Source organism: Schistocerca serialis, chromosome 11 (genome assembly GCF_023864345.2).
Source record: "Schistocerca serialis cubense isolate TAMUIC-IGC-003099 chromosome 11, iqSchSeri2.2, whole genome shotgun sequence".
Classification (NCBI taxonomy): Eukaryota; Metazoa; Arthropoda; class Insecta; order Orthoptera; family Acrididae; genus Schistocerca; species Schistocerca serialis.
In genome coordinates this window covers 64,315,527-64,343,033 of record NC_064648.1, presented here as the reverse complement: position 1 = coordinate 64,343,033, position 27,507 = coordinate 64,315,527, and the positions used below count along the sequence as shown (strand labels likewise).

At 41.8% G+C, this 27,507-nt stretch overlaps 1 protein-coding gene across 2 annotated transcripts in view; it reads right to left on the bottom strand.

Annotated features, from left to right (window-relative positions):
• Nucleotides 1-27,507, bottom strand: part of LOC126426802 (large subunit GTPase 1 homolog) — a 193,865-nt gene that overhangs the window by 120,761 nt on the left and 45,597 nt on the right. Inside the window, exon 6 of one of the 2 annotated variants that reach the window (XM_050088804.1) lies at nt 3,015-3,263. In XM_050088804.1, coding sequence (XP_049944761.1) covers nt 3,015-3,263 — 249 coding nt within the window. The remainder of the gene's footprint in view (nt 1-3,014; nt 3,264-27,507) is intronic. The other variant, XM_050088805.1, reaches the window with a different exon arrangement.

The following is a 27,507-nucleotide window of genomic DNA, read 5'->3' as shown; positions in this document are numbered from 1 at the left end:
CGTCTGACACAACAAGCGAGACATTTTCATTGCAGTGTGTGATCAGTTGGAAACTTGAGTCAGTCAGAGACCGTGTCCGGACGGCTAAAGCAGTTACGGCAACCCCTCGTGATACGTGGCAACTCCCGGTTTGAGCCCAGGTCCGGCACCAATTTTCAATTTTCGCCACTACATTACCACAGTACCCTGTGCAGCTGGAAGTCACGAATTCCTAGCTGTCCCTTCCATTTCCTTCCTCATTCATTATTTCGTATAAATTAAGAAAAAACTGTACATTATTATCAGTGTGGAAATGTGTGACAAGTCTTTGCAGAATTACTGTGAGCCGAGATCCAGGAATCGGATCTACCACAGGAGGGAGGTATGTGGCACTGCCGCAATTTTTGGCACTAGTAAGTAGAATAGTAGCAGTGCTACTGGTTTTGCAAGTGGGCCGTGGGCAGCAGTAGGTGCAGAGTGGAGCAAACATCTTGCATCAGATGGAGCAACACCACCATCCTCTTTCCACTCGAGTGGCCGGGCCTTCGCCCACAGTAGGGGTGACTCGGCAGAAAGCTGACAGGAGGGCAGCTGCCACACCTTCTGGCCTCCGTCTCGTGTTATCGTACGCAGTCAGAACTGGTGCCTCAGAATTGCGAGTGGACACCAAACCTGAATAAATAACAGGCATTTTACCCTAAGACGTGTCAGTGTGGCAGCACCTACTATGACAAGAATTCCACACTGGGTGACAGTGTGACACAGTTAGGTGAGATACATCACGAGAGTCAGCCTCCACGAGTGACGAGCCCCCTGTAGATTCAGAGTCCACTCGGCACCTTCCAGCTCCTTCCAGCTCGTGCGCCACCTCAGGGCCGCAGCCAGACTACCACCTCGGAGGGCAGCCATTTGTGGCCGAGACGGTAAAACTGGTACTCGTGGAGGCAAATTGACGCCACACGCCACGGCTCGCGAGAGCGGCCACTACAGCTAGGGACCGTCTTCCGTGACGAGAATCACGGTGGGACGCCACGTCTGTCGATGCCCACCATTCCTAGCTGTGGAGCTGCAACGGAACGGTGCACTCGCTGCCGCCGACATCACGTGTCGGCATTCCGGCCCAGCTGTCGGCCGGCCACCTGTTCCGTCGCAGCCCTCATCCTCCGTCGCAGCCGAGGGGGTGTCGTTGCTAGGGGATGATGCTACAAATAGCACAGATAGTTTTCTAATAAAATGTGTGACTGATAATGCCACGTTTTGTGCCACCGGCGGTTAGTCTCCTGACGAGAACCCGCCCCCTTAACTCCACGCTGCCACTGTAGAGGCCACAAACTCCTTGCCTCCACAGCTCAATTTAAAGAAACAGTACCCAATTCAATATTTCAGTCAATAATGAACACACAACAGGTCTGAGACTGCAAACGCCATTACAAAATGGTCTCGGCAAAAAGAAATGCGAACCAGATAATATTTATTAAGAGCAACTATAAGCATCAATTCCTCACAACCAGGGTGGCCACTCAAATTCAGAAAACAAATTCCCTGAGAGTTCCAGGTACAGAGAGGAAAACTGTGTCAAGAAGCTCACGATAAATTAATGGCGAGTGCAGACAGGTATGGGGTGAGCGTACCACAATAGTGACTTTCCTTTCCTCTCAGCTGGGCTATATACCAGCCATAAGCAGTAATTTAACCATAGTTTTTTAAACATCAAAAATTATACAGAATAGTATTCATACAATTGAAACACTTTGAGATATTTAATATGTTATAATTTGTGATTTCCAAAATTCAATAAAATTCCACTTCAATCATGAATTAAAAATGCAGAGATTTTATTTAATTCCTGAAATTCCCCAAGATTTCCCCAATTTTTACAGGTAAAATGTAATTCTCTGAGAATTCCAGGTTTACCAAAAGAATTTCCGCCATGCTAACCGTTATGACATTCAATTTGACTGCCACTTCAGTATACAGGGTGTTACAAAAATGTACGGCCAAACTTTCAAGAAACATTCCTCACATACAAATAAAGAAAAAATGTTATGTGGACATGTGTCCAGAAATGCTTAATTTCCATGTTAGAGCTCATTTTAGTTTCTTCACTATGTATTGTACTTCCCCGACTCACCGCCAGTTGGCCCAATTGAAGGAAGGTAATGTTGATTTCGGTGCTTGTGTTGAAATGCGACTCATTGCTCTACAGTACTAGCATCAAGCACATCACTATGTAGCATCAACAGGTTAGTTTTCATCACAGACGTGGTTTTGCAGTCAGTGAAATGTTTATAAATGCGGAGTTCACAGATGCCCATTTGATGTATGGATTAGCACGGGGCAACAGCCGTGACGTGGTATGTTTGTACTGAGACAGATTTCCAGAACGAAGGTGTCCCGACAGGAAGACATTCGAAGCAATTGATCGGCGTCTTAGGGAGCAAGGAACATTCCAGCCTATGACATGTGGTTCATGCACGATGGAGCTCCTGCACATTTCAGTCCAAGTGTTCGTACGCTTCTCACCAACAGATTCAGTGACCGACGGATTGGTAGAGGCGGACCAATTCCGTGGCCTCCACGCTATCCTGACCTCAACCCTCTTGACTTTCATTTATGGGGGCATTTGAAAGTTCTTGTCTACACAACCCCGGTACCAAATGTGGAGACTCTTCGTGCTCGTATTGTGGACGGCTGTGATACAATACGCCATTCTCCAGGGCTGCATCAGCGCATCAGGGATTCCATGCGATGGAGGGTGGATGCAAGTATCCTCGCTAACGGAGGACATTTTGAACATTTCCTGTAACAAAGTGTTTGAAGTCACGCTGGTACGTTCTGTTGCTGTGTGTTTCCATTCCATGATTAATGCGATTTGAAGAGAAGTAATAAAATGAGCTCTAACATGGAAAGTAAGCGTTTCCGGACATGTGCACGTAACATATTTTCTTTCTTTGTGTGTGAGGAATGTTTCCTGAAAGTTTGGCCATACCTTTTTGTAACACCCTGTATAATGAACAAGAGGCATTCCCCCTCACCTGTGCCAGTCGTACCTTCAGTGGATGCCGACGTCGCCCCTCGGCTCTCGCCGTCCGACGCGTCCTCCCACAAGCCGTCGGCCTCTGAGTCCTCGTCCTCGTCCTCGCCCGCAGTCGCGTACTCCCCGTCGCTGTCTCCTTCGCTGTCTCCGTCACTGTCTCCGGCACCGTCACTCTCTTCTCCTTCCTCTCCACTGTGGTCCCCGTCGTCCTCAGACACGTCCTCTTTCGCCGACTGTTCTTCACTCGCTGAAAGAAAACTTGACATTTTTCACAAAGTTCTGCACAGGTGTCGCTGTTGCGAGCACAGTATTAGAAGCTCTGCACATAATAATGGGGGATGCTGCTGTAGTCTCAGATAGCTATCAACGTGCGCCACGGATCACATTCACGATCTCTATATAGAGACACGTAACGGTGCAGTTTACAGCCTCCTTACACGTACACCTGCATGCTGGCATTCCGAAATTCGTACATGTACTCCACGAATCACTGTGCAGTGTGTGGCAGAAATTCTTCGTACAATATCAATCATTTTCTGTTCGACTTCGTCCAGATACGGAGAGATGGACAAAGTTTAGGGTGTCCGTAAAATCCTACTATCTTTTCAAAAAACTTGGAAGCTATTAAAGATAAGGAAATCACTATTTTGTTTTCAGCCGGGCCCACAGCATAGAATACATTGCAATATGACATTTTATAACACAATATTCCAGGCAAGATACGAATAATTTCATAATTAGTGCTTCTTCCTTGTCACAAGCTCGTTTCGGCTACACCACCAGTCTCATGTAAACCTGTAGATGTTACAGTTTGCAAGTTTACTTACATTCACAGAAGTTGTATGTAAAGGTAAGTTTACATACACTGATCAGTGAGAACATTATGAGCACCTACCCAATAGCTGACCTGTCCATCTTTGTATGGATAACAGTGGTGATATGTCACGGCACAAAAGCAATGAAGCCTCGGTAGGTCGCTGGAGGAAGTTGGCATCGTATGTTGACACACATCATCACCTAATTCCCGTAAGGGGGTGATAAACTCTGGCACCACATTCAATCTGATCCCAGATATGTTCGATTGAGTTGAGATCTGAAGAGTCGGGGGACCAGCACGTCAACTGGAACTCGGCACACACATGTACCCGTGATAAATTGGGCTTTCTTCCGAAGTTGTGATCGGCACAATGATCACCAATTTTCTAAACATCTCAGTGCTAAGTGTGCCTCACATAAATGCGGAATGACAACAGTTTTCATTTGTGAATTACTTTTGTACTTTTTACAGCATCAGATTTTTAATGAAACAAAATACCCAATGCGGTAAAGCGCAAAAAATTTGTCAAGTAACAACTAATTAAGTTAAGACAGGTCCCAAAACGACAAAATATGCAATACTTCCTATAACATACTTTACGTAGCCATATCAGTTTTATAATTGATTTTAGCCCATGAGGCGTAAACTGTCACCGTTACGTGCCATAGTAATTTTAAACATCTGGCACATTACAGACATGAGAAAAAGTAAGAATTGTAATTTTACATAGTTTTACTCACAATAATTTCATGTTACTACTTAGTTACTATACAACATAAATATTACAAAAAATGTCGTCAAAACTGTAAACTTCAGGCGCAGCTCATAGAGGGCGCCATACGCAAAACCGATGTGCACTGTGAAACCAACATATACTTTTACGACAGTAATGGTTGAACTGTGTAAGCATTCACTTGAGCACGAACAACTGCTACAATTCTGCACTGGTATGTAATGTTAACATTAAAAGACAATGATGTGATGGACTTATAACTTTTGTAAATCACATTCTAATATATACTCTTGTATTTGTTTTTGCATTGATAACGACCTGACACAGGTCGAAATCTGACCTGCGTTGTGACTATAAATGTCATATTACAGCAACTTAATTCTACGACTGATTGCTGCTCTATACAAACCAATTGTATTACTTATTTATTTAGCGACATGTTTCGAGACAATACCTTATCTTCAGGCTAAATGGCATTACAAAAACAACTTTACAATAAGGTCATGCTTAAGTAACATAGTCTTTTTGTAAATTCTGTGGTCATCCTCTGGAAGAAGAAAAAACTTAGTAAGAGGCGATGTCACTTTGGAAGCTGGACTGATGTTTGCACAAAAATGTTTTGTAACGGTCACTCAATTTGTTCTTGTGGCACGGCAGTCTCGTGATGTGCTGAGCTGTTTCCATTTCTGTTGCTCTCTTGGCCATTGTTCACAAATTGTCACTAACATAGCAATAACTTGGACACATGATCACAAACAGTTCTATAGTGCAGTGGACTAGATGGCAGTCCGAATACAGCCGGTTTCGATTTGACTATCGATTTATCGATTAGTGTGGTGTCAGATGTTTACATGTCTTCTGCACGTCTCATTATCGTATTACAGATGTAGGTTGACGAAATACACATATTTTCCACACATCCCAACTCACATAAACAAGCTGCATTCAGATCCTTCTTAAACACAGAAATTCTCACTTAATGCTGCCGACTATGAGACAGAAATGAACACTATCAAATACATTGCACATAATAATGGCTATCACAAACATGAAACAGACACAGTATCACAATGCACAACTAAAAATAACAATAAATGAGGCACAGATTCCTCACACAACATCCAAAAACCCAAGTACATAATGTTACCATATTTAGGTGTCATATCAGACAAAATAGCAGAGCTTTTTAAAAAAAACAGACATCGGGGTCACCTTTGCCACCAAAAACAACTTAAAAAAGAAACTGGTACATGACATCTCACATCCCACAGAGAAACTTAACAAAGCAGGAGTTTATAAAATTACGTGCAGTCATTGCAACAAATATTACTTTGGTCAAACGGGAAGAAATTTTAAAACCTGCTTTAAAGAACACATTGACGGTTTCAGACTTGGCAAACTGAATAAATCAGCTATAGAAAAACACAGAAATGACACAGGACAAAGTGTTACATAATTTAGAAAAGAGCTGGAAAATGGACATCTAGGAAGAAATGGAAATATTCATCCGTGGCCACATGGGAAATAACGAGTTCACGAATGAAATGACAGAATTCAAAAATTCACATTTCTTTTCCAATACACTACAGTACTCCTAGCCCTTTGAATGTCAAGGTAATGATCTATCGTTACCCCGTACTGACGCTAATACTGTCAGGGTGCCTATTCATCGGTACTCTGCTTCGTCTTGTTTAGCTTACGGAATCGGGCGCTAGACGGTGTTGACGTGCCAATTACAGATGCTCATTGCCTCGAGCTACGTGTAGGTTGATAGCTATCGACAATCAAGTATCGTTTTGGTAAAATATTAGCGTTCGATTATTACACTTTTACATCGTTTGTTTATTGACGCCGTGTTTCGCAGTACGTGTTTACATTTTGTTATTGCATTCTACGTTCTTGTTTTTGTGCAGTACTGTTATTTATCATTGTTTCTGTGTGTTTTTCTTCACGATAAGAGTTTACAGTTTGTGATTTTCTCCACTTTTTGTGAAAAATGCGACCTACACCAAGCCACAGCAGAGGACTTACTGACGAAGAAATTTGTGAACTTTTAGAATATACTAGTGATACAGAGTGTTTTAGCGAAAGTAGCAACAGTTCAGAAAGTGACAGTGATGTACTTGACATTGTGAACGAAAGTGAAGATGAAATGGAAGATGTACAATACACTGAAGTAATTGCACCTGAAACACTACAGCCATTACCACATCCATTTCAAGAGCTGCCAGGACCAAAACATATGCCACCAGCAGGATCTCCTGTGATAGAATATTTCAATCTATTCTTTACTACAATGCTGCTGCAGCTTATTGTAACAAACAAACCGCTCAGATAAACAGTTTATAACTAAACGTGCTACATTGTCCAAACCGTATAAGAAACGGAAGAATGTGACAAGTACCGAGGTAAGAGGTTTTATTGCTTGCTTACTAAATATGGGACTCTATAAAAGGCCCACAATGCTCTCATACTGGAGCACGAAACCGTCACAGGGATTTCCACGGTTTGGTAAAATGTTTTCTGCCCACCAATTTAGGCTTCTTATGAAATTCTTTCATCTTGTGGATAGTGAGAAATGTCCAGCACCAGGCCATCCTGATTATGACCCATGTATCAGGTACCAGCCATTGGTAGATCATGCTAATAATACAGGGAGTTACAAAAAGGTACGGCCAAACTTTCAGGAAACATTCCTCACACACAAAGAAAGAAAATATTTTATGTGGACATGTGTCCAGGATTGCTTACTTTCCATGTTAGAGCTCATTTTATTACTTCTCTTCAAATCATATTAATCATGGAATGGAAACACACAGCAACAGAACGTACCAGTGTGACTTCAAACACTTTGTTACAGGAAATGTTCAAATGTCCTCCGTTAGCAAGGATACGTGCATCCACCCTCCGTCGCTGATGCAGCCCTGGAGAACGGCGTATTTTATCACAGCCGTCCACAACACGAGCACAAAGAGTCTCTACATTTGGTACCGGGGTTGCATAGACAAGAGCTTTCAAATGCCCCCGTAAATGAAAGTCAAGAGGGTTGAGGTCAGGAGAGCGTGGAGGCCACGGAATTGGTCCGCCTCTACCAATCCGTCGGTCACTGAATCTGTTGTTGAGAAGCGTACGAACACTTCGACTGAAATGTGCAGGAGGTCCATCGTGCATGAACCACATGTTGTGTCGTACTTGTAAAGGCACATGTTCTAGCAGCGCAGGTAGAGTATCCCGTATCAAATCATGATAACGTGCTCCACTGAGCGTAGGTGAAAGAACGTGGGGCTCAATCGAGACATCACGAACAATGCCTGCCCAAACATTCACAGAAAATCAGTGTTGATGACGTGATTGCACAATTGTGCGCGGATTCTCGTCAGCCCACACATGTTGATTGTGAAAATTTACAATTTGATCACGTTGGAATGAAGCCTCATCTGTAAAGAGAACATTTGCACTCAAATGAGGATTGACACATTGTCGGATGAACCATTCACAGAAGTGTACCCGTGGAGGCCAATCAGCTGCTGGCAGTGCCTGTACACGCTGTACATGGTACGGAAACAACTGGTTCTCCCGTAGCACTCTCCATACAGTGACATGGTCAACGTTACCTTGTACAGCAGCAACTTCTCTGACGCTGACATTAGGGTTATCGTCAACTGTACGAAGAATTTCCTCGTCCATTGCAGGTGTCCTCATCATTCTAGGTTTTCCCCAGTCGCGAGTCGTAGGCTGGAATGTTCCGTGCTCCCTAAGACGCCGATCAGTTGCTTCGAACGTCTTCCTGTCGGGACACCTTCGTTCTGGAAATCTGTCTCGATACAAACGTACTGCGCCACGGCTATTGCCCCGTGCTAATCCGTACATCAAATGTGCATCTGCCAACTCCGCATTTGTAAACATTGCACTGACTGCAAAACCACGTTCGTGATGAACACTAACCTGTACTGATGTGCTTGATGCTAGTAATGTAGAGCAATGAGTCGCATGTCAACACAAGCACCGAAGTCAACATTACCCTCCTTCAATTGGGCCAACTGGCGGTTAATCGAGGAAGTACAGTACATACTGACAAAACTAAAATGAGCTCTAACATGGAAATTAAGCGTTTCCAGACACATGTCCACATAACATCTTTTCTTTATTTGTGTGTGAGGAATGTTTCCTGAAAGTTTGGCCATGCCTTTTTGTAACACACTGTATATTTAAGACATCATTACACACCTCATGAACAACTTAGTATTGATGAGAGTCTAGTTGGCACTAAAAGTCACACTTCCCTATTACAGTATTTGCCAAACAAACACCACCACCGATGGGGAATCAAATTCTGGATGCTGTGTGACTCTATAATGCAATATTGTCTTGGGTTTTATACTTACAGAGGTGCCAAAAGCCAAGAAGATAAGGCTGAGATTGCAAGACATGGCTTAGGTTACTGTGTTGTCCAGAAGTTACTGCATTTGGGCAATTATTTGAACAAGGGATATCATATCTTTGTGGACAACTTTTTCATGTCAGTACCACTTGTAAAACGTCTTTATAAATTAGGTTCATACATTACTGGCACTGTAAGAAAAAAAGAAATATTTGCCAGAGCAATTTACAAAGAAATTTGCAATTGGGGAAAAGATGTATTGTAAGTCAGGTCCAGTACTAGCATGAGCGTACCGAGAGGAAAAAACCCAGCAAACCCCCGTTCTCTTATTGTCAAGTAAAGTTGGTGCTGCTGACATTGAAGTCCAAAATAAAAATAAAACAGTAAAAAAGCCAGAAATAATACACCAGTACAACCAGTATATGGGTGGAATAGACACATCCGACATGATGTTGTATGCATATTTGGATGAGAGGCGAACTCTTCGTTACTGGAAGAAGGTAGCTTTTAACATAATGTCAAGAATGGTGCTGAACTCTTACATATTATACAAAGAGCATAATAAAGGAAGGAAAGTTGTTTCCAGATATGTATATATTGTAATGATAATTGAAGCCTTGTCAGATGAATGGCTGCAAGAAAAAAACGCAACTGATGATCCTCGTGGTTCTCCTGGTTTGAGAAAACTTCCAGAGAAGAAAGAGTCAAGATGCTGTGTGTGTACTAGTGAGGGAAGGAAAAGGAGGTCAAGAAGTGTTTGTAATAGATGTAATAAGGGGTTGCATGGTGAATGTTTTCCTAAACACAAATGTAAGTCATACTGTAGACATGGAAAATCTGTAATGTTCTCTTCAAATAAATAATTATTATCTTTCAAAATAATAACACAAATTTCACACCCCTCATGTCATTTTACTCAGAAATGTGTGTGGATTCTATGGACTGTAGTTAGCCTTCTTAAATTGAAGCACAGTGATGGATATATGGAATCAAAGTCAAATTTATAATATTTTTAAAAAAATATTTTATTTCGACTGTCACAATAAAATTAATTTGAAACATTATGATAATCTGTGTAAGCCATAATATTCTACATACTTTTGTGGATAAGCGGTAATTTTTTCATATTTTTAAAGTGAATACTGTGTGATATATGGTAATTTAAATAGAACGTAGCATTTTTAGCACACACCACTGCAAATCGGCTGACTGGAAAAGGGCTAGAATAAAAGGTACATAACATGACAGTCGTTTGACTCTAGGCCCAGCAATACCTTAGAAATGTATAAAATAAATAGTTAATATCATGACGTGTTCAATAATGTTGTAACAGGTGCTCAATTTGTAATGTATTTTGTCAACCTACATCTGTAATACGATAACAAGACGTGCAGAAGACATTTCAACATCTGACACCACATAGATCGACAAATTAATAGTCCAATCGAAACCGGCTGTATTTCGAGTGGCATCTTGTCCACTGCACTACAGAACTGTTTGTGATCGTGTTTCCAAGTCACTGCTATGTTAGTCACAATTTGTGAACACTGACCAAGAGAGCCACAGAAATGTATACACAGCAACACATCACAATGAGACTGCCACGCCAGAACAACAAAGTCAGTGACCATTACACAACATTTTCGTGCAAACATCAGTCTAGCTTCCAAAGTGACATCGCCTCTCACTAAGTTTTCTCTTCTTCCACAGGATGACCACAGCATTTACGAAAAGACTATGTAATATCACTATGACCTTATTGTAAAGTTGTTTTTGTAATGCCATTTAGCCTGAAGATGAGGTATTCCCTCAAAACATGTTGCTAAATAAATAAGTAATACAATAGCTGACAAAGTTTGTGACTGGGAGCGGTAATGTAAAAAAACCTTAACATATTTCTTGAGACAGTCATGGTCGAAAAATAGTCAAAAAGATATATTTCTTACTTGTCCACAGCTATAAAGCAAATCACTTTCTGAACATTTTGTCCTGCACACATACTCCCTTGTTCAGTTTTAGCCTCGTATTCACTGAAGATAGGCACATGTCGGTAACTTCCACATCAACTGTCTTTCGGTACAACTTTGACTGATAAGGAATGCGACAATCAGTATGTGAAAAAACTGTCGTCAGAAGATGGTTACAGTCTGGTGAAAGTGATAAGTGTAATAATTAATGCATATGGGATTGAATATATTTACCTTTAAACGACATTCACGGCATCTGCTTAACATCTAACTCTGTGTCTCATATCACATCTGTATCATTTTTCCTCGCGCTTCACGAAGCTGGAATGGTATGTGAACCCGATGGGCCACGAATTTCTGCATCGTAACTCACTTCTAAATGCTTTTTTTAATTAATACTGGACACATGTTCACCAAGTTGCTACAATGCAACTTTTCAAATTGTGGTTGGCAGCAGCTGAAAATGTGATGTCACAGCTACAAAGACTACTGACCTGTGCTGATACGTACAAGGTGTACTCAAAGTCTGGGAACACTCAATTATTTATTGCACAATAAATAAATGTTGTACAGATGTCATACACATTGCGTTTGAAGAGAAACTCTGAAAGTTTTTTTTTTTTTTACAAACATTTGATATGCGAACTACGAGTGGCCTGGCAGACGTCAATACGGTAATCAAATTCTTGCCATACCTGTTCCAGCATGGCACCGACTGTGGCAGTCGCTTCGCGTATTCTCTGCAGAGCTCTGCTACATCACGTGGTAGGGGCAGTACATACAGCAGATCTTTAATGTGTCCCCACAGAAGAAAGTCACACAGAGTGAGATCTGGTGACGGGGGAGGCCATTTAGTGAAATCGCTGTCTCCTCCCGTAGCACGGCCAATCCGTCAATGCGGCAGCTCTGTGTTCAGGTTCCCACTAACTTCACAATGAAAATGGGGTTGAGCCTCATCCTGCTGAACAATGCACAGAGAGTCTGATTGCATTTGAGGCATCAGCCATTGCTGCAACATGTCCAAGTAGGAATATCCAGTGATACTGCTCTCCGCGAAGGAGAATGGCCCGTACAGTTTTTGACGTGACAAGACACAAAAAACATTTACCTTTGGGGAATCACGTTCAAATTCAATGCATTTGTGTGGATGCTTTGTACCACAGATTCGACAATTATGTCTGTTTAGTGTGAAAAGTGGCTTTGTCACTGTAGCACACTTGTTTTTGTCAAACTCCAACACACAGAAAGCTCGCTCTGCACCCAAACTCACCATGTTTGCGACCAGCGCTGACTATCGGCAAATTACCAAACTATGCTGTGGCGGTATACGTGAAAAAAAAAAAAAAAAACTTTCAGGGTTTTTCATCGAAATGACATATGTATGATATCTGTACAATGTTTGGTTCTTGTGCAATAAATAATTGAAAGTGTTCCCTGACTTTATGTACACCCTGTGTAGAGCAAAACTAGGGTGCAAAGTGACACTGCTATGGGGACAGTTTAGTTTAGTTATGTCATGTTCCATAAATCATTTTCAGGATTATTTTATCTATATGATGTGGAAAAATTCAGATTACAAGATATATATATACACACACACATGAATAGTGCTAGTATTAATATTAAGTTCTGAAACAGAAACTCGTCCATGGAATAGGAGTTGTCCAAAAGAAATGATTTTAAGCTAGATTTAAAACTTGATCTGCTACCTGCCAGACACTTTATGTTGTGGGGCAAATGATCAAAGATTTTTGTTGCTGAATAATGTATTCCTTTTTGAGCAATTGACAGCTTCAATAACAGATAGTAAAGGTCATTTTTCCCTCTAGTGTTGTACGTATGAACATTACTGTTCCTCGCAAACTGAGATGGATTATTTATAACGAATTTCGTTAGTGAATATATGTACTCTGATGGTGCAGTTAAAATACCGGACTCCTTCAATAGGTGCATGCATGCTGTCCTTGGGTGAACATCACTAATTATTCTCACTGCTCTCCTTTGTGCAATCAATACTTTATGTCTAAGTGGTGAGTTACCCCAGAAAACTATTTCACAAATATGCAAAGTACACTAGGAGGCTAATCTGTTTATTACCAAGACTAGTGATTAGCGAAAGAAGCTGAACTTAATTGTTTGAGAAGCTCAGTAATATGCTTCTCCCAGTTCAAGTTGTTATCAATGTGAACACCCAAAAATTTGGAGAAATCTACCCTGTTAACTGAGCCCTGTTCATATGCTACATTGTCAATTGTCGCTATGACTCGATTCGGTGTACAGAACTGGATATAGTGAGTTTTTTCAAAACTAATCTTTCAACTGCTCTGGACGTGTTAACGCATGTGCCTTTGTACCTGTCCCTGTGTGTTCTGAACGTGTTTACGTGTGCCACCAGTCCTTCTATGCATAAACACGTTCAGAGCACACAGGGACAGGTACAAAGGCGCATGCGTTAGCACGTCCAGAGCAGTTAAAGGGTTCAGGGAGAGTCCATTTTCTGAGAACCACTTAATAATTATTTGAGCCATCCTTAACAATATCTTCAGATGCTTTTTCTGGAATTGGATTTATTGCAACACTCATGTCATTTGCCAAAAGTACTAGTTCTGCTTGCTGAACATTAACTGAGAGGTCATTCACATGAATAAGGAACAGCAGATGAGCCAAAATTGAACCCTGTGGGACTCCCTATGTGATAACTCCCCATTCTCTAGAATTGACCACCTTCCAAACATTATTTGTGTTATTCAGCACAACTTTTTGCTTTCTGTTCATAAAGTATGACTCAAACCAGCTGTGTGTATAGCTTCCAATTCCATGAAACCTGAGTTTTTGTAAGAGGGTGACATGATCCACACAGTCAAATGCCTTGGAGAGATCACAAAAAATACCAACTGGTGATAATTTGTTATTTAGGGCTTGTACTATTTGATAGGTAAATGTGTAGACAGCATTCTCAGTCGAGTAACCCTTCCGCAATCCGAACTGTGACATGCTGAGTAAATTATTTTCACTTAAATGTGAGACAACTCCTGAATACATAACTTTTATGAATATTTTAGAAAATGAAGTCAGCAATGAGATTGGTCTACGATTATTTAAGTCACTCTTGTCCCCTTTCAATTGAAGAGGTTTGACAATTGCGTATTTCAATCTGTCTGGAAAAATTACCTGTGTCAGCAAAGCATTACGTACATCACTAAGCACTCCACTTATTAAATTAGAGCAACACTTCAAAATTCTGTTCGAGACTCCATCAACACCACATGAGCTCTTGTTTTTCAGTATATTTATAACTTCCTTAATTTCAGTGGGGAATGTTGGAGCTATTTCTAAAGGCCTAAAGTCCTGGGGAATGAAATTTTTAACATATTTTTTTGCTTCTTCAACTGAACCCTTTAATCCTATTTTTGCTGCTACATTCAGAAAGTGACTTTTAAAAATAAAGGGATAGCAGCACTTGTTTACATTAAATCTTGTGGTTTTATTGGTCCCATTATAAGAAATTATCTCTAAAAACCCTGAATTTCAGAGCAGTATTTTGTAAAAAATGATTTTGTACAGTAAGTTCGACCACAAGTTTCCATAAATCGAAACTTATTATGTTTATTGCTGTGTGAGTTTGGAGGGGAGAGGGGGCGTTGTAGTATGGTAGAAGAAGTGTAATCCATAAATTTCAGAACTTGAGCACTACCTACATGGCCCTTTGACAAGCTTCAGCTCTCTTATCTTATTCTCACACTTACTGCCTTCCTCAAATACCAATAGTGCAACCTTCCTTCCACAGGTTTGTATCTACGTCCCCCAAGTAACTCCATTGCATTTCTGTACTGGCTGTACCCAGCAAGCGTGTCTCCAAATTCATTCGATGTCTACTGCCTTGCCTGCTTGATGATAACTCCAAACATTGGAGCAGTGTTCGACAACTGGTTGCATTAGTGTCTTTTATATGACTTCGTAACATTCAGGAACCAGGCAGTAGTTATTAAAGTTGAAAAATATGAGAGGGAGGCAGTAGCTGAGAAAGGAGTGAGATAGGACGCTACGTTACCCCTGACGTTATTCAATCTGTATGAAGTGTAATTAAAAAAATAAATAAATAAAAAATAAAAATAAAAATGGGAATTTTTGTTGTTCACAAGCGATCTTTATTTATTCACATCAACAACTTTGTTCCCTTCAATGTAATACCCATCAGATACATTACTCTTGAGCCAATACTGTTCCCAATCTTAAAGCACTTATGGAACTCACTTTTCGTTATAGTGTTCAGTTCCTTCAGTGATTCTGTTTCTAACTTATCAATGGCGACAAAATGACATCCTTTCACGGTTGTCTTCAGCCTCGGGAATGGAAAGAAGTCAAGAGGTTGCCACGTCCGGCAAATACTGTGGAGAGGGCAACATAACAGTTTTGTTTTTTGCCAAAGAAATCACAAACAGGTATTGAGATGTGAGCAGGAGCACCATCATAATGCAATTTCCATAAAGGGTTTTGCACAGATCTGGTCATTTTCTTTTCTTCAGATTGCTTCACAGAAATGGCACATAACTTCCAGTTAGTATTCCTTCCTGACCATTCAACCATAAGGCAGGAACTCGTAATGCACTCTCTCACTGTAACTGAAGAAAACAGTGACAAGAACTTGTCCAACTTTTCCTGTCTCGGCTCTTCAGGTAGTTTTCATTGGGACGACCAGGCCTCGGTTTTGATGTCGTACCCATAAACCAACGTTCTGGCACCTATTATAACCTCCTTTAGAAATTCTAGATCATTGTTGACCTAATCTAGTATTCCTGAGTGATATCTACATTGATTTTTGTCAAAGTTCAACAATTTCATGACAAACTTTGTTGCAAAATTTAAAAAAAATTGCCATTAATTTTGGATCACATTGATCACACCACATACACCGACGGTATTGATAGGTGATTAAAGTTTAGGGGAAGAAGAAAACATTTAAGGTTTGATGAGGACACTGTAACTGTCAGAGATGGCAGAGGGCTGGGAAGAGCTGTCGACCAGAATACAAAGTGTCTCGAGGAGAGGTTGTAAAATCAATATCGACGTAACTACACCGAAGGTAATAACCCGTAAATTAACTAATTCAGGGGAATGCCGAGGGAAGTAGATTAGGAAAGGAGACATTAACAGCAGTAGATTTAACATCTGAGCTAGGACATAAAAGGTAGCATCACTCGTGCGAAACTCGGCTCGCCCTTTTCACACGGTATCCTCAAACCGTAGAGGGAGAGCAGCAAGCAGATTCGACACTCTGACGTTTCCAGAAAGCATCTGAGACGCTGCCCGTCTACAGACTGTCGACAAAGGTCCGAGCGTACATATTAGATTCCCAGGTACATGAGTGCCACAAACGTGTCTCGAGAAATACAGGGCGAGTCAAACGTCCTTGGACACCTTCATAAGTCGGAAGATAAAACGGAAAATTGAATGTGATGATGGGAACATAGGTTTGATGTGGGGCCGCAACTCTTGGAGATAATCTCATTCATGGCCATCATCTTGAAATCCACCATTTTGGATTTTTTCTTTCTTTTTTTTCCTTTTCTTTTAGGAAGGGGGTGTATGATACATCAAACAACTCTCGCTTGAGCTCTGGAATAGAGAGGTGTAATTTGTTTTTGTCTATCTTGTACAGTTTAGAAGTTATTAATGTTCAAAGTTACCTTAATACCGACTCATGTCTCAGGATGGACGACACGTAGAACGTGTTGTAGCAGTCGGTACGAAGGTAATCTCCCAACTTTGAACATTAATAACCTATAAACTGTAGAAGACAGACAAAAACAAATTACACCACTAAATTCCAGAGCTCGAGTTAATGTTATTTGATGTGTCATACACCCCCCTTCCCATCTTAAAAAAATTACTTGAATCCAAAATGGCGGATTACAAGATGGCGGCCACGAATGACATTCACTCCAAAACTTGCGGCCCCACGTCAAACGTATGTTCCCATCATCACATTTCAACTTTCCCTTTAACCTTCCAACTTATGAAGGTGTCCAAGGACTTTTAACTCGTGTATAACCCCATACACTGTCCTCGACAGCTTACGTTTGTCAGGGATGAGGGAATCTTTGAGAGAGCCACGACCCAAAGTTTGATGCGACTGCTATTATCCTCTATATACACTAATGATCTGACAGACAGGGTGAGTGGCTGGCTGCCGGCGACATAGCTCGGTATACGGGAAGGTATCACCGTTTAGTGAATGTAGGAGGATACAAGATGATTTAGACAGAATTTCTGGACAGTTTGATGAATAACTGCCAGTTCTTTTTAAGAGAGAGAGAGAGAGAGAGAGAGAGAGAGAGAGAGAGAGAGAGAGAGTCATGGATATCAGTAGGAAAAAGAATCCTTGTTGTTGTGGTCTTCAGTCCAGAGACTGGCTTGATGCAGTTCTCCATGCAACTCTATCCTGTGCAAGCTTCTTCATCTCCCAGTACCTACTGCAACCTACATCCTTTTGAATCTTTTTAGTGTATTCATCTCTTGGTCTCCCTCTACGATTTTTACCCTCCACGCTGCCCTCCAATACTAAATTGGTGATCCCTCGATGCCACAGAATATGCCCTACTCGCCGATCCCTTCTTCTAGTCAAGTTGTGCCACAAATTTCTCTGCTCTCCAATTCTATTCAGTACCTCCTCATTAGTTATGTGATCTACCCATCTAATCTTCAGCATTCTTCTGTAGCACCACATTTCGAAAGCTTCTATTCTCTTCTTGTCCAAACTATTTATCGTCCATGTTTCACTTACATACATGGCTACACTCCATACAAATACTTCCTGACATTTAAATCTATACTCGATGTTAACAAATTTCTCTTCTTCCTGCAATGTTCAAATACAGCATTAGTAGTCTGCTTCTCGAGACCATTATGTCGATTAAATGTCTAGGCGTGACATTACGCAGCAATACAAAAGGGAATGAATACCTAAGGATCGTACCAGTGTTCGAATGAAAAGGTATAGAATGTCAGTCGAAATTTGCATATGCCGCTTCGAAATAACACAGTCGGGCATCTAATCTCGGGACGTGGACATGTGTCCGATGTGGTTAACAGCGATGTGTACTGTGAGACACGCTGCAGCCTACGTGAGTCCATCGAGAGCAAACGACCTGGGCTGCTCGTGAAGGGAATGACTGTGAGGATAACACGTGTGCACACCTCCGAGGTAACACATAGCGTAATGGCCAAGTTCAAGTGGGTGCAGCTCGAGCACCTGCCCTCCAGTCCAGACATGTCACCCTGCAATTTTCACGTGTGCACGTGTGTGCTTCATTTTTTTAAAAAAAAAAAAAAACATTGTGAAGGAGAGCACTTCAACTCTGTCGACGAACTGGAGGACGCGGTGGAGAACTGGTTCCCTTCAGTCAGGGAAATCTCTGAGCTCGTGGAACATCGGGATGTTGTACCAGGTGATCAAAAAGTCAGTATAAATTTGAAAACTTAATAAACCACGGAATAATGTAGATAGAGAGGTAAAAATTGACACACATGCTTGGAATGGCATGGGGTTTTATCACAAAAAAAACCACCCCATATTGATAGATACATGAAAGATCTCTTGCATGCGTCGTTTGGTGATGAGATCGTTTGCTCAGCCGCCACGTTCGTCGTGCTTGGCCTCCCAGGTCCCCAGACCTCAGTCTGTGCGATTATTGGCTTTGGGGTTACCTGAAGTCACAAGTGTATCGTGATCGACCGACATCTCTAGGGATGTTGAAACACAACATCCGACGCTAATGCCTCACCATAACTCCGGACATGCTTTACATTGCTGTTCACAGCATTATTCCCCGACTACAGCTATTGTTGAATGATGGTGGACATATTGAGCATTTCCTGTAAAGAACATCATCTTAGCTTTGTCTTACATTGCTATGCTAATTATTGATATTCTGATCAGATGAAGTGCCGTCTGTCAGACATTTTTTGAACGTTTGTATTTTTTTTTTTTTTTTTGTTATAATAAAACCCCATGTCATCCAAGCATGTGTGTCAATCTGTACCTCTCTATCTACATTATTCCGTGATTTATTCAGTTTTCAAATTTATACCGACTTTTTGACCACCTGGTACTTGGGCATCTGGTGATTATTTTTGAATGAAACATCAATTATACCCACAGTGTTGTTTTGTACCTCTTCTTTTGAACACCTCTCATACGAGGGTCAATTGAAAAGTTCTCGGAATCACCACGAGAGGTCAGCACTAGCGCAATGAGTTGTTCACGTGATATTCACTGGACTGTTGTCTGTAAACACGTGCCACGTCAGAGCTCTCAGAAGAGAGCTGTGGCAATGATGTGGCTCTGTCGTCGTTCCCGCGTAGTGATTTGCAAAGATGGGGGCAAAAAAAAAATCGGGGTTCAAGCAGTGATTAAGTACTTCGTAAAGAAATGTATGAAAGCAAAGGACATTTGTGCCAATGTCCAGAGTGCTCTGGGGACTCTGCTCCTTCATATTCAACTGTTGCCAAGTGGACAAATCAACTTAAATTTGGTCAGGAGAGTTCAGATGATGATGCGCGTAGTGGTCAGCCGAGAGAAACTATTGCAAAAGTGTACAAAATGGTCATGGAGGATCACCAATTGAAAGTGCGTGAAATTGCTCACGCTTGCCAGATGTCATCTGAAACGGCATATCACATTTTAATTGAAGCATTAGAAATGAAAAAATCATCTGCAAGACGAGTGCCACGACTCTTGATGGTGGATCAAAAATGCACGAGAATGGATATCAGAACAATGTTTGGCCCGTTTTAGGAGAAGGAACAAGATTTTTTGTGCCAGTTTGTGACCACAGGTGGAACTTGGGTGCACTACCATACCCCAGAGACAAAACAATAGAAAAAGCAGCGGAAACATGCTGATTTTCTACCACTAAAGAAAGTAAAGACAATTCCTTCAGTGGGAAAGGTCATGGCATCCGTGTTCTGGGATGCGAAGGGGATTGTTTGTAGATTATCTCCCCACTGGGCAAGCAATTACTGGAGAATACTATGCTAACCTCCCGGACAAATTGCAACAAAAGATACACGAAAGAAGGCCACGTATAGCATGGAAGAAAGACATCTTCCATCAATACAAAGCACGTCCGCACACATGTGCCGTCAACATGGCAAAGTTACACGAACTACGGTATGAACTGTTGCCACACCTGCCTTATTCACCTCATTCGTCTCCATTAGACTCTTCCCAAAACTGAACATTTTTCTTGGTGGATGAAGATTCACTTCAAACAAAGAACTGATAGCCGGAGTTGACAGCTATTTTGCAGGCCTGTAGGAAACTCATTTTCGAGATTGGATCGAGGCACTGGAACATCGTTGGACCGAGTGCATTAAACTACTAGGAGAGTACACTGAAAAATGAAAAAATTTCAGTGATGTAAGTACTTTTTTTCTATTCTGCTCTGAGAACTTTCCAAACCACCCTCCTAGCAGGGAAGGCGAATGGCAACCTTCATTTTATTGGGAGAATTTTGGGAAAGTGCAACTGATTTACAAAGAAGACATCTTATATAACACTAGTGTGAACCATTCTCGAGTAATGTTCCCCACCAGTTCAGATTAAAGCAAGACATTGAAGCAATTCAGAAGCATGTTTTTACATTTGTTACCAGTAAGTTTGATAAGCATGTAAATATTACAAAGACAGTTCGGGAACTCGAATGGGAAACCCCAGAGAGAAGACAGGGGTCTTTTTGCAGGGCACTTTTGAGGAAATTAACAGGACCGGCACTGATGCCGACTGCAGAATGATTCTACTGCTGGTGACACACATTTAATAAGCAGACCACAAAGATAAGAGAAATTAGGGCTCCTATAGAGGCTTATAGACAGTCATTTTCCCCTTACTTGGTCTCCAAGTGGAACAGAAAAGGAAGTGACTGGTAACGGTATACAGTACGCACTGCCATGAAGTGGCGGATACATACGGGGGGCGCGCAGGAGAGAGCGAGCGGAGCTGAAGACAACAGAAAATGGGCTGCCGAGCATAGAAATTTCTGACATTTTCTTCGGTTTCAGTTCAATGAGGAGTGATAGCAGCCGAGGTAGCCAGAAACATTTGTACCTCGTATGCAGATAATGGCGCAGGACAGAGCTTAGCAATAAAATGGTTTTCCATTTTATGGAGGATTGTTTCGACATTAGTGATTCCCCACAGTCAGGAAGACATTCAAGGTTTGACAAATATCATTGCGAGGAGTGTTTTTTAAGTAAGTACCGTTTTGAAATTAAAAAAGATGTCCAAAGATATCTCAATAATTTTATTTTTACATGAAAGCCTGTACCTTAATCTACGCACTGACACCATTACAGTCTGATTCTTCCTTGTTTACGTTGTGTACTGAGTGTTTAAGATGCCTCCGATAATCGTGAGTCCCGCTGACTGTGAAGTACGGGCTGTTATAAGATTTCTTAGTGTGTGTGAAAAATCTTACAGGACTTAACTGCTAAGGTCATCAATCCCTAAGCTTACACACTACTTAACCTAAGTTATCCTAAGGACAAGCACACACACCCATGCCCGAGGGAGGACTCGAACCTCTGCCGGGACCAGCCGCACAGTCCATGACTTCAGCACCTTAGACCACTCGGCTAATCCCGCGTGGGGTTTCTTAGTGCTAAAGGCCTAAAAGCGAATGATATTCATCGTGAGATCTGTGCAGTTTACAGAGAAAACATTATGAGGATGGAATGGTAAGAAAGTGGGTGAGAGCATTTAAAGATGGCCGCACAAATGTGCGCGATGAACAACGGATTGGGCGTCCTTCGGTCGTTAATGAAAGTTTGGTGCAGGAAGTGGACAATAAGGTGAGAGAAAACAGACACTTTATGATTTCCTCCTTGCGAGATGACTTTCCTAATGTTTCTCGTAGTGTTTTGTATGGCAATGTGACCGATCACTTGAATTACCGAAAATTGTGCGCACGTTGGGTACCGAAAATGTTGACGGGTATGCACAAAACCAAACGTTTAGACAGTGGATTGACTTTCCTTGAATAGTACCACAACGACACTCATGATTTCTTAAGCCAAAATGTTACGGGCGATGAAACACGGGTGGCCTACGTCACACCATAATCAAAGCAACAGTCCACGGAAGTTGAGCAAGGGCATCGTTTTGCTGTAAGACAATGCCCGTCCGCATGTGGTGAATCAGACCAAAGATCTCATCACATCTTTTCGATGGGAAACTCTAGATCATCCTCCGTACAGCCCCGATCTTGCGCCCAGTGACTACCATCTGTTCCTGCACCTGAAGAAACATCTGGGTGGTCAGCGTCTTGGAGATGACGACGAAGTCAAAACAGGGGTGGTGCAGTGGTTAACAAGTCAGGCGGCAGACTTCTATGAGGAGGGTACTCAAAAACTGGTACAACGTTATCACAAGTGCCCCAATATTGTCGGAAATTATGAGAAAAGTAGATTAAAGTACAGGTTTTCATGTAAAAATAAAATTATTGAGATATCTTAGCACGCCTTTCTTTAATTTCAAAATGGTACTTACTTAAAAAAACATGCCTCATACTTGCATTAATCCACAATGATCCATGTCAGTGTGCTAGAGAACCAGCAAATATGACGAACTGTGATCATTCCGCCATCGTGCAATTTAAGCTAAAATCACAAAAATCAGCTGGTGGCCACTTGTGCAACTCGTCATCAACTAGCTCGTGGACAACACCGACTATTCCTACCCTGTATCATTATAGGTGATGAGAAATAGTGTATTTGTGCTAACTTAAGGAAAGTAAAGGAATGTTCAAGTGCAAACAAAGGAGCAACTCCGGGTACAAAGACGTGCGCACATCCACAAAAGATAATATTATGTGTCTGCTGGAACAGTTGTAATGTCTCGTGCAGCGGTCTCTCCGCGATATTTTCAGAAATTTTTATAAATTATATAACTCAGTACATATCTCGAAATATCTCTTCTTATCTTACCGATTCCTAAACTTTAATATATGATGATTATAAATACAAAATAGTTTCAAGCCCTATTATTCCTTGGAGTGTGCATTTACTCCATGGAATAGCTTCTCTGCTAGCTATGTTTTCTCTTATGAACAGAATGATTCAGATCTTGCCGATTAGCCATGAAGGAACAAAGATGTATATGTATGTACTGTTGAGCTAGTCACCATCTTGATGAGATTCTGTATGGGAAGGAATTTAATACATGAACTAAACTAAAGTAAGTGGGTTCGCGTATTATTTAACTGATTATTATTGACAGTGTCTGCTTACTACACTGTGTTGCATGGGATCAGTGGGGAACGTCTGATTTACACTGGACAAACCTGCCGTTTTGTACACTCAAGATATCCAGTTTATTACTTTCAATAAATGGGCTAACACGGTCTTACCAGCAGATCTCCGGTCTTCCCCATGTGATCACCGAAAGTTAATAATTATTACAAATGTTTTCAGGAGATCGACTGACAATTTTCGTCAAACCGAGACTTCGAAATTGCTTCACTGACTTATGGGATTTAAGTTAAGCTCAATTTAATCAGTATGGAACAGTATTGAACTGTGTGAATGTGATAAGCCTTCTTTGTGAATGAAAACTCCCTTAATATACGCATGTTTTTTACTATCCTGATCAGTCTCTTGCAGTGGTCTGTCCGCGATATCTTCAGAAATTTTTATAAAATACACAGGGTGTTACAAAAAGGTATGGCCAAACTTTCAGGAAACATTCCTCACACACAAAGAGAGAAAATATGTTATGTGGACATGTGTCCGGAAACGCTTACCTTCCATGTTAGAGCTCATTTTATTACTTCGCTTCAAATCACATTAATCATGAAATGGAAACACACAGCAACAGAACTTACCAGTGTGACATCAAACACTTTGTTATAGGAAATGTTCAAAATTTCCTCCATTAGCAAGGATACGTGCATCCACCCTCCGTCGCACGGAATCTCTGATGCGCTGATGCAGCCCTGGAGAAAGGTGTATTGTATCACAGCCGTCCACAATACAAGCACGAAGAGTCTCTACATTTGGTACCGGGGTTGTGTAGACAAGAGCTTTCAAATGCCCCCATAAATGAAAGTCAAGAGGGTTGAGGTCAGGAGAGCGTGGAGGCCACGGAATTGGTCCGCCCCTACCAATCCGTCGGTGACCAAATCTGTCGTTGAGAAGCATACGAACACTTCGACTGAAATGTGCAGGAGCTCCATCGTGCGTGAACCACATGTTGTGTTGTACTTGTAAAGGCACATGTTCTAGCAGCACAGGTAGAGTATCCCATACGAAATCATGATAATGTGCTCCATTGAGCGTACGTGGGAGAACATGGGGCCCAACCGAGACATCACCAACAATGCCTGCCCAAACATTCACAGAAAATCTGTGTCAATGACATGATTGCACAATTGCGTGCAGATTCTCGTCAGCCCACACGTGTCGATTGTGAAAATTTACAATTTGATCACGTCGGAATGAAGCCTCATCTGTAAAGAGAACATTTGCGCAGAAATGAGGATTGATGAAGCCTCATCCGTAAAGAGAACATCTGCACTGAAATGAGGATTGACACATTGTCGGATCAACCATTCGCAGAAGTGTACCTGTGGAGGCCAATCAGCTGCTGGCAGTGCCTGCACACGCTGTACATGATACGGAAACAAGTGGTTCTCCCATAGCACTCTCCATACAGTGACGTGGTCAACGTTACCTTGTACAGCAGCAACTTCTCTGACGCTGACATTAGGGTTATCGTCAACTGCACGAAGAATTGCATCGTCCATTGCAGGTGTCCTCGTCGTTCTAGGTCTTCCCCAGTCGCGAGTCGTAGGCTGGAATGTTCCGTGCTCCCTAAGACGCCGATCAATTGCTTCGAACGTCTTGCTGTCGGGACACCTTCATTCTGGAAATCTGTCTCGATACAAACGTACCGCGCCATGGCTATTGCCCCGTGCTAATCCATACATCAAATGGGCATCTGCCAACTCCGAATTTGTAAACATTGCACTGACTGCAAAACCACGTTCGTGATCAACACTAACCTGTTGATGCTACGTACTGATGTGTCTGTAGACCAATGAGTCGCATGTCGACACAAGCACCGAAGTCAACATTACCTTCCTTCAATTGGGCCAACTGGCGGTAAGTCGAGGAAGTACAGTACATACTGAGGAAACTAAAATGAGCTCTAACATGGGAATTAAGCGTTTCCGGACACATGTCCACATAACATCTTTTCTTTTATTTGTGTGTGAGGAATGTTTCCTGAAAGTTTGGCCATACCTTTTTGTAACTCAGTACATATCTCGAAATATCTCTTCTTATCTTACCGATTCCTAAACTTTAATATACGATGATTATCAATGCAAAGTAGTTTCAAGCCCTATTATTCCTTGGAGCGTGCATTTACTCCATGGAATAGCTTCTCTGCTATCTATGTTTTCTCTTACGAAAAGAGTGATTCAGATCTTGCCGATTAGCCGTGAAAGAAGGAAGATGTGATGTACTACGAGTTGCTTCCAGGAGCTGGAACAATCACTGCCGGCACATATTGTTAACAACTGAGATGTCTCGCAGACACAATACGAGAATGGAGACCGGGAAGACTGAGTGAAGCGACGCTACTCCATGATAATGCCTGCTCACATTCTGCCAGACCACTACACAGGAGTTGTGTCAGTAAGTCATTGCATACCCACCTTATTCATCTGATCTCGTGCCTCCAGATTTTCACCTTTTCCGCCCTCTGTCGAATAATCTTCGAGGAACTACCTTTCTCCACGAAAATGAGTCGAAAAAGTACCCCGGCATTGGCAGACTGTTGTAAATGGTGAAGGAGAATATATTATCGACGACTCGAGTCACACGTGTATCTGTCGTGAGTAATAACCTTGTGGGAGAATACTACGAACTTATGCACTGACACAATAGGTTGCGGTGGTTATTCAGAGATGACTATGCTGGCACAGGATGCAGAGGTGGGGAGAGCTGCACCAAACCAATCTTTGGGCTGAAGTAAATAACAACATTTAAAGAGAGCTGTCATTAATTAGAGCGAGTGGTACTTTAATCCGAGTCTTCCCACATTTCCTTAAAATCAGCTACCGGCTATACTTTGCTGACGACAACAGCACCGCCGGCAAATAATCTGGTACTGTCACCGATACTCTCTCACAACCGGCGACGAGTTTAATTTCTTTACAATTGTCAGCACCTTTCACCCACTCTGACACAGATTCGGATTCATTTATTTTACGACGATTCCCGGTCCCGAGAACGAAAGGCATCGATGGCAGGTAATACGATTTAACCGCGTCTCTACTGTAGACCTCTGTGACATGAAATGTCCGGTACGCGACGACATCACGACTGTTAAAACTTTCGAGCCCTGCAGCTTTATCGGCTTTTGGTCCACGGACGAGGGCAACGGTTACTCGTCCGTTACCGTGCTGCAGGGTATCATTATCGGTAATGGCAAAGTTAAGAACTCCGCCACAGAACACTGACGGACCGTGCAGGACAACTTGAGCACCTACTTAATTCTAGGTATTAGTAGCAATACTGTCTATTGCTTTATACACTGTAAGGCGGGTAAGTGTTCTCCTCCTATAATATCGTGGCATCTTCTGTGTCAGAGGTCCAATGCTGTTCTCCCGCGGCTGCACGAAGACTGACGCCTTCTTACCAGGTTCATTACTTTTATAGACAAAGCTGTCGCATCCTCGAACCCCTGGTTCTCGATGTACGCTTGGCGATTGTTGGCTGACACAACCAGTCAGAAATTTTCTGATAGAATCATTATTCATTTGGCTCGTCATGTTTGTAAACACAGTGCGATAAGAGGTTGTGTAATGGCCACACAGAGTATCTCCCATGTGGCTGATGGAATAATGTAGTTAATAATTTTTTGTGGTAAGGAGTAGGGAAGGGAGAGTTTCTATAATAATGGGTAAGGTCACTAACGAGTTTAATTTCTTTACAAGTGTCAGCACCTTCGACCCTCTGTGGTGTCACAAAGCTTAGGCCTGTCCCACCCCTCATTAAATCAACCAAGACTTATACGAATATTTGTAAGAACAGTTATTAAGATGTTCTTTAAGTTTGTTTTTGGGATTTGAGAAATACTGTGGGAAGAAAGTTTATTTATGTTGCAGATAACGTGGAAGACGTTGCCTGACGATCACCACGAAAGTTCGACGTAGTGGCAAGTGGGTGAGGAATAAGACGAATGCTGCAAACTACCGCGAGCCACGCAAGAGCCCGGGGTGTGAGGCCGTCGAGCTTCCTAGGTCGTTGTCGGACGACGTCAAAGGAAGAGAGATTCTGCTTTCTCTTTGTAAACAGATCGATCGAGTCTCGAAAGGTTCGTGTAAAACGTATAGGCGAGTGACCATTAGGTGGGACCCGATGCCTGTAATACTTCCACAGTTATTAAAAAGTTGTTGAACGGCAAAACCAATAGTTCATCATTTAAATAGATAAAAAAGCAGTAAAGATATAGGAAAGGAAGAGTTGTGGCGTCAGAACGAAAAGTGATACATCGCTCAGCAACGAAAGAGGACGTAAACAGCAGGC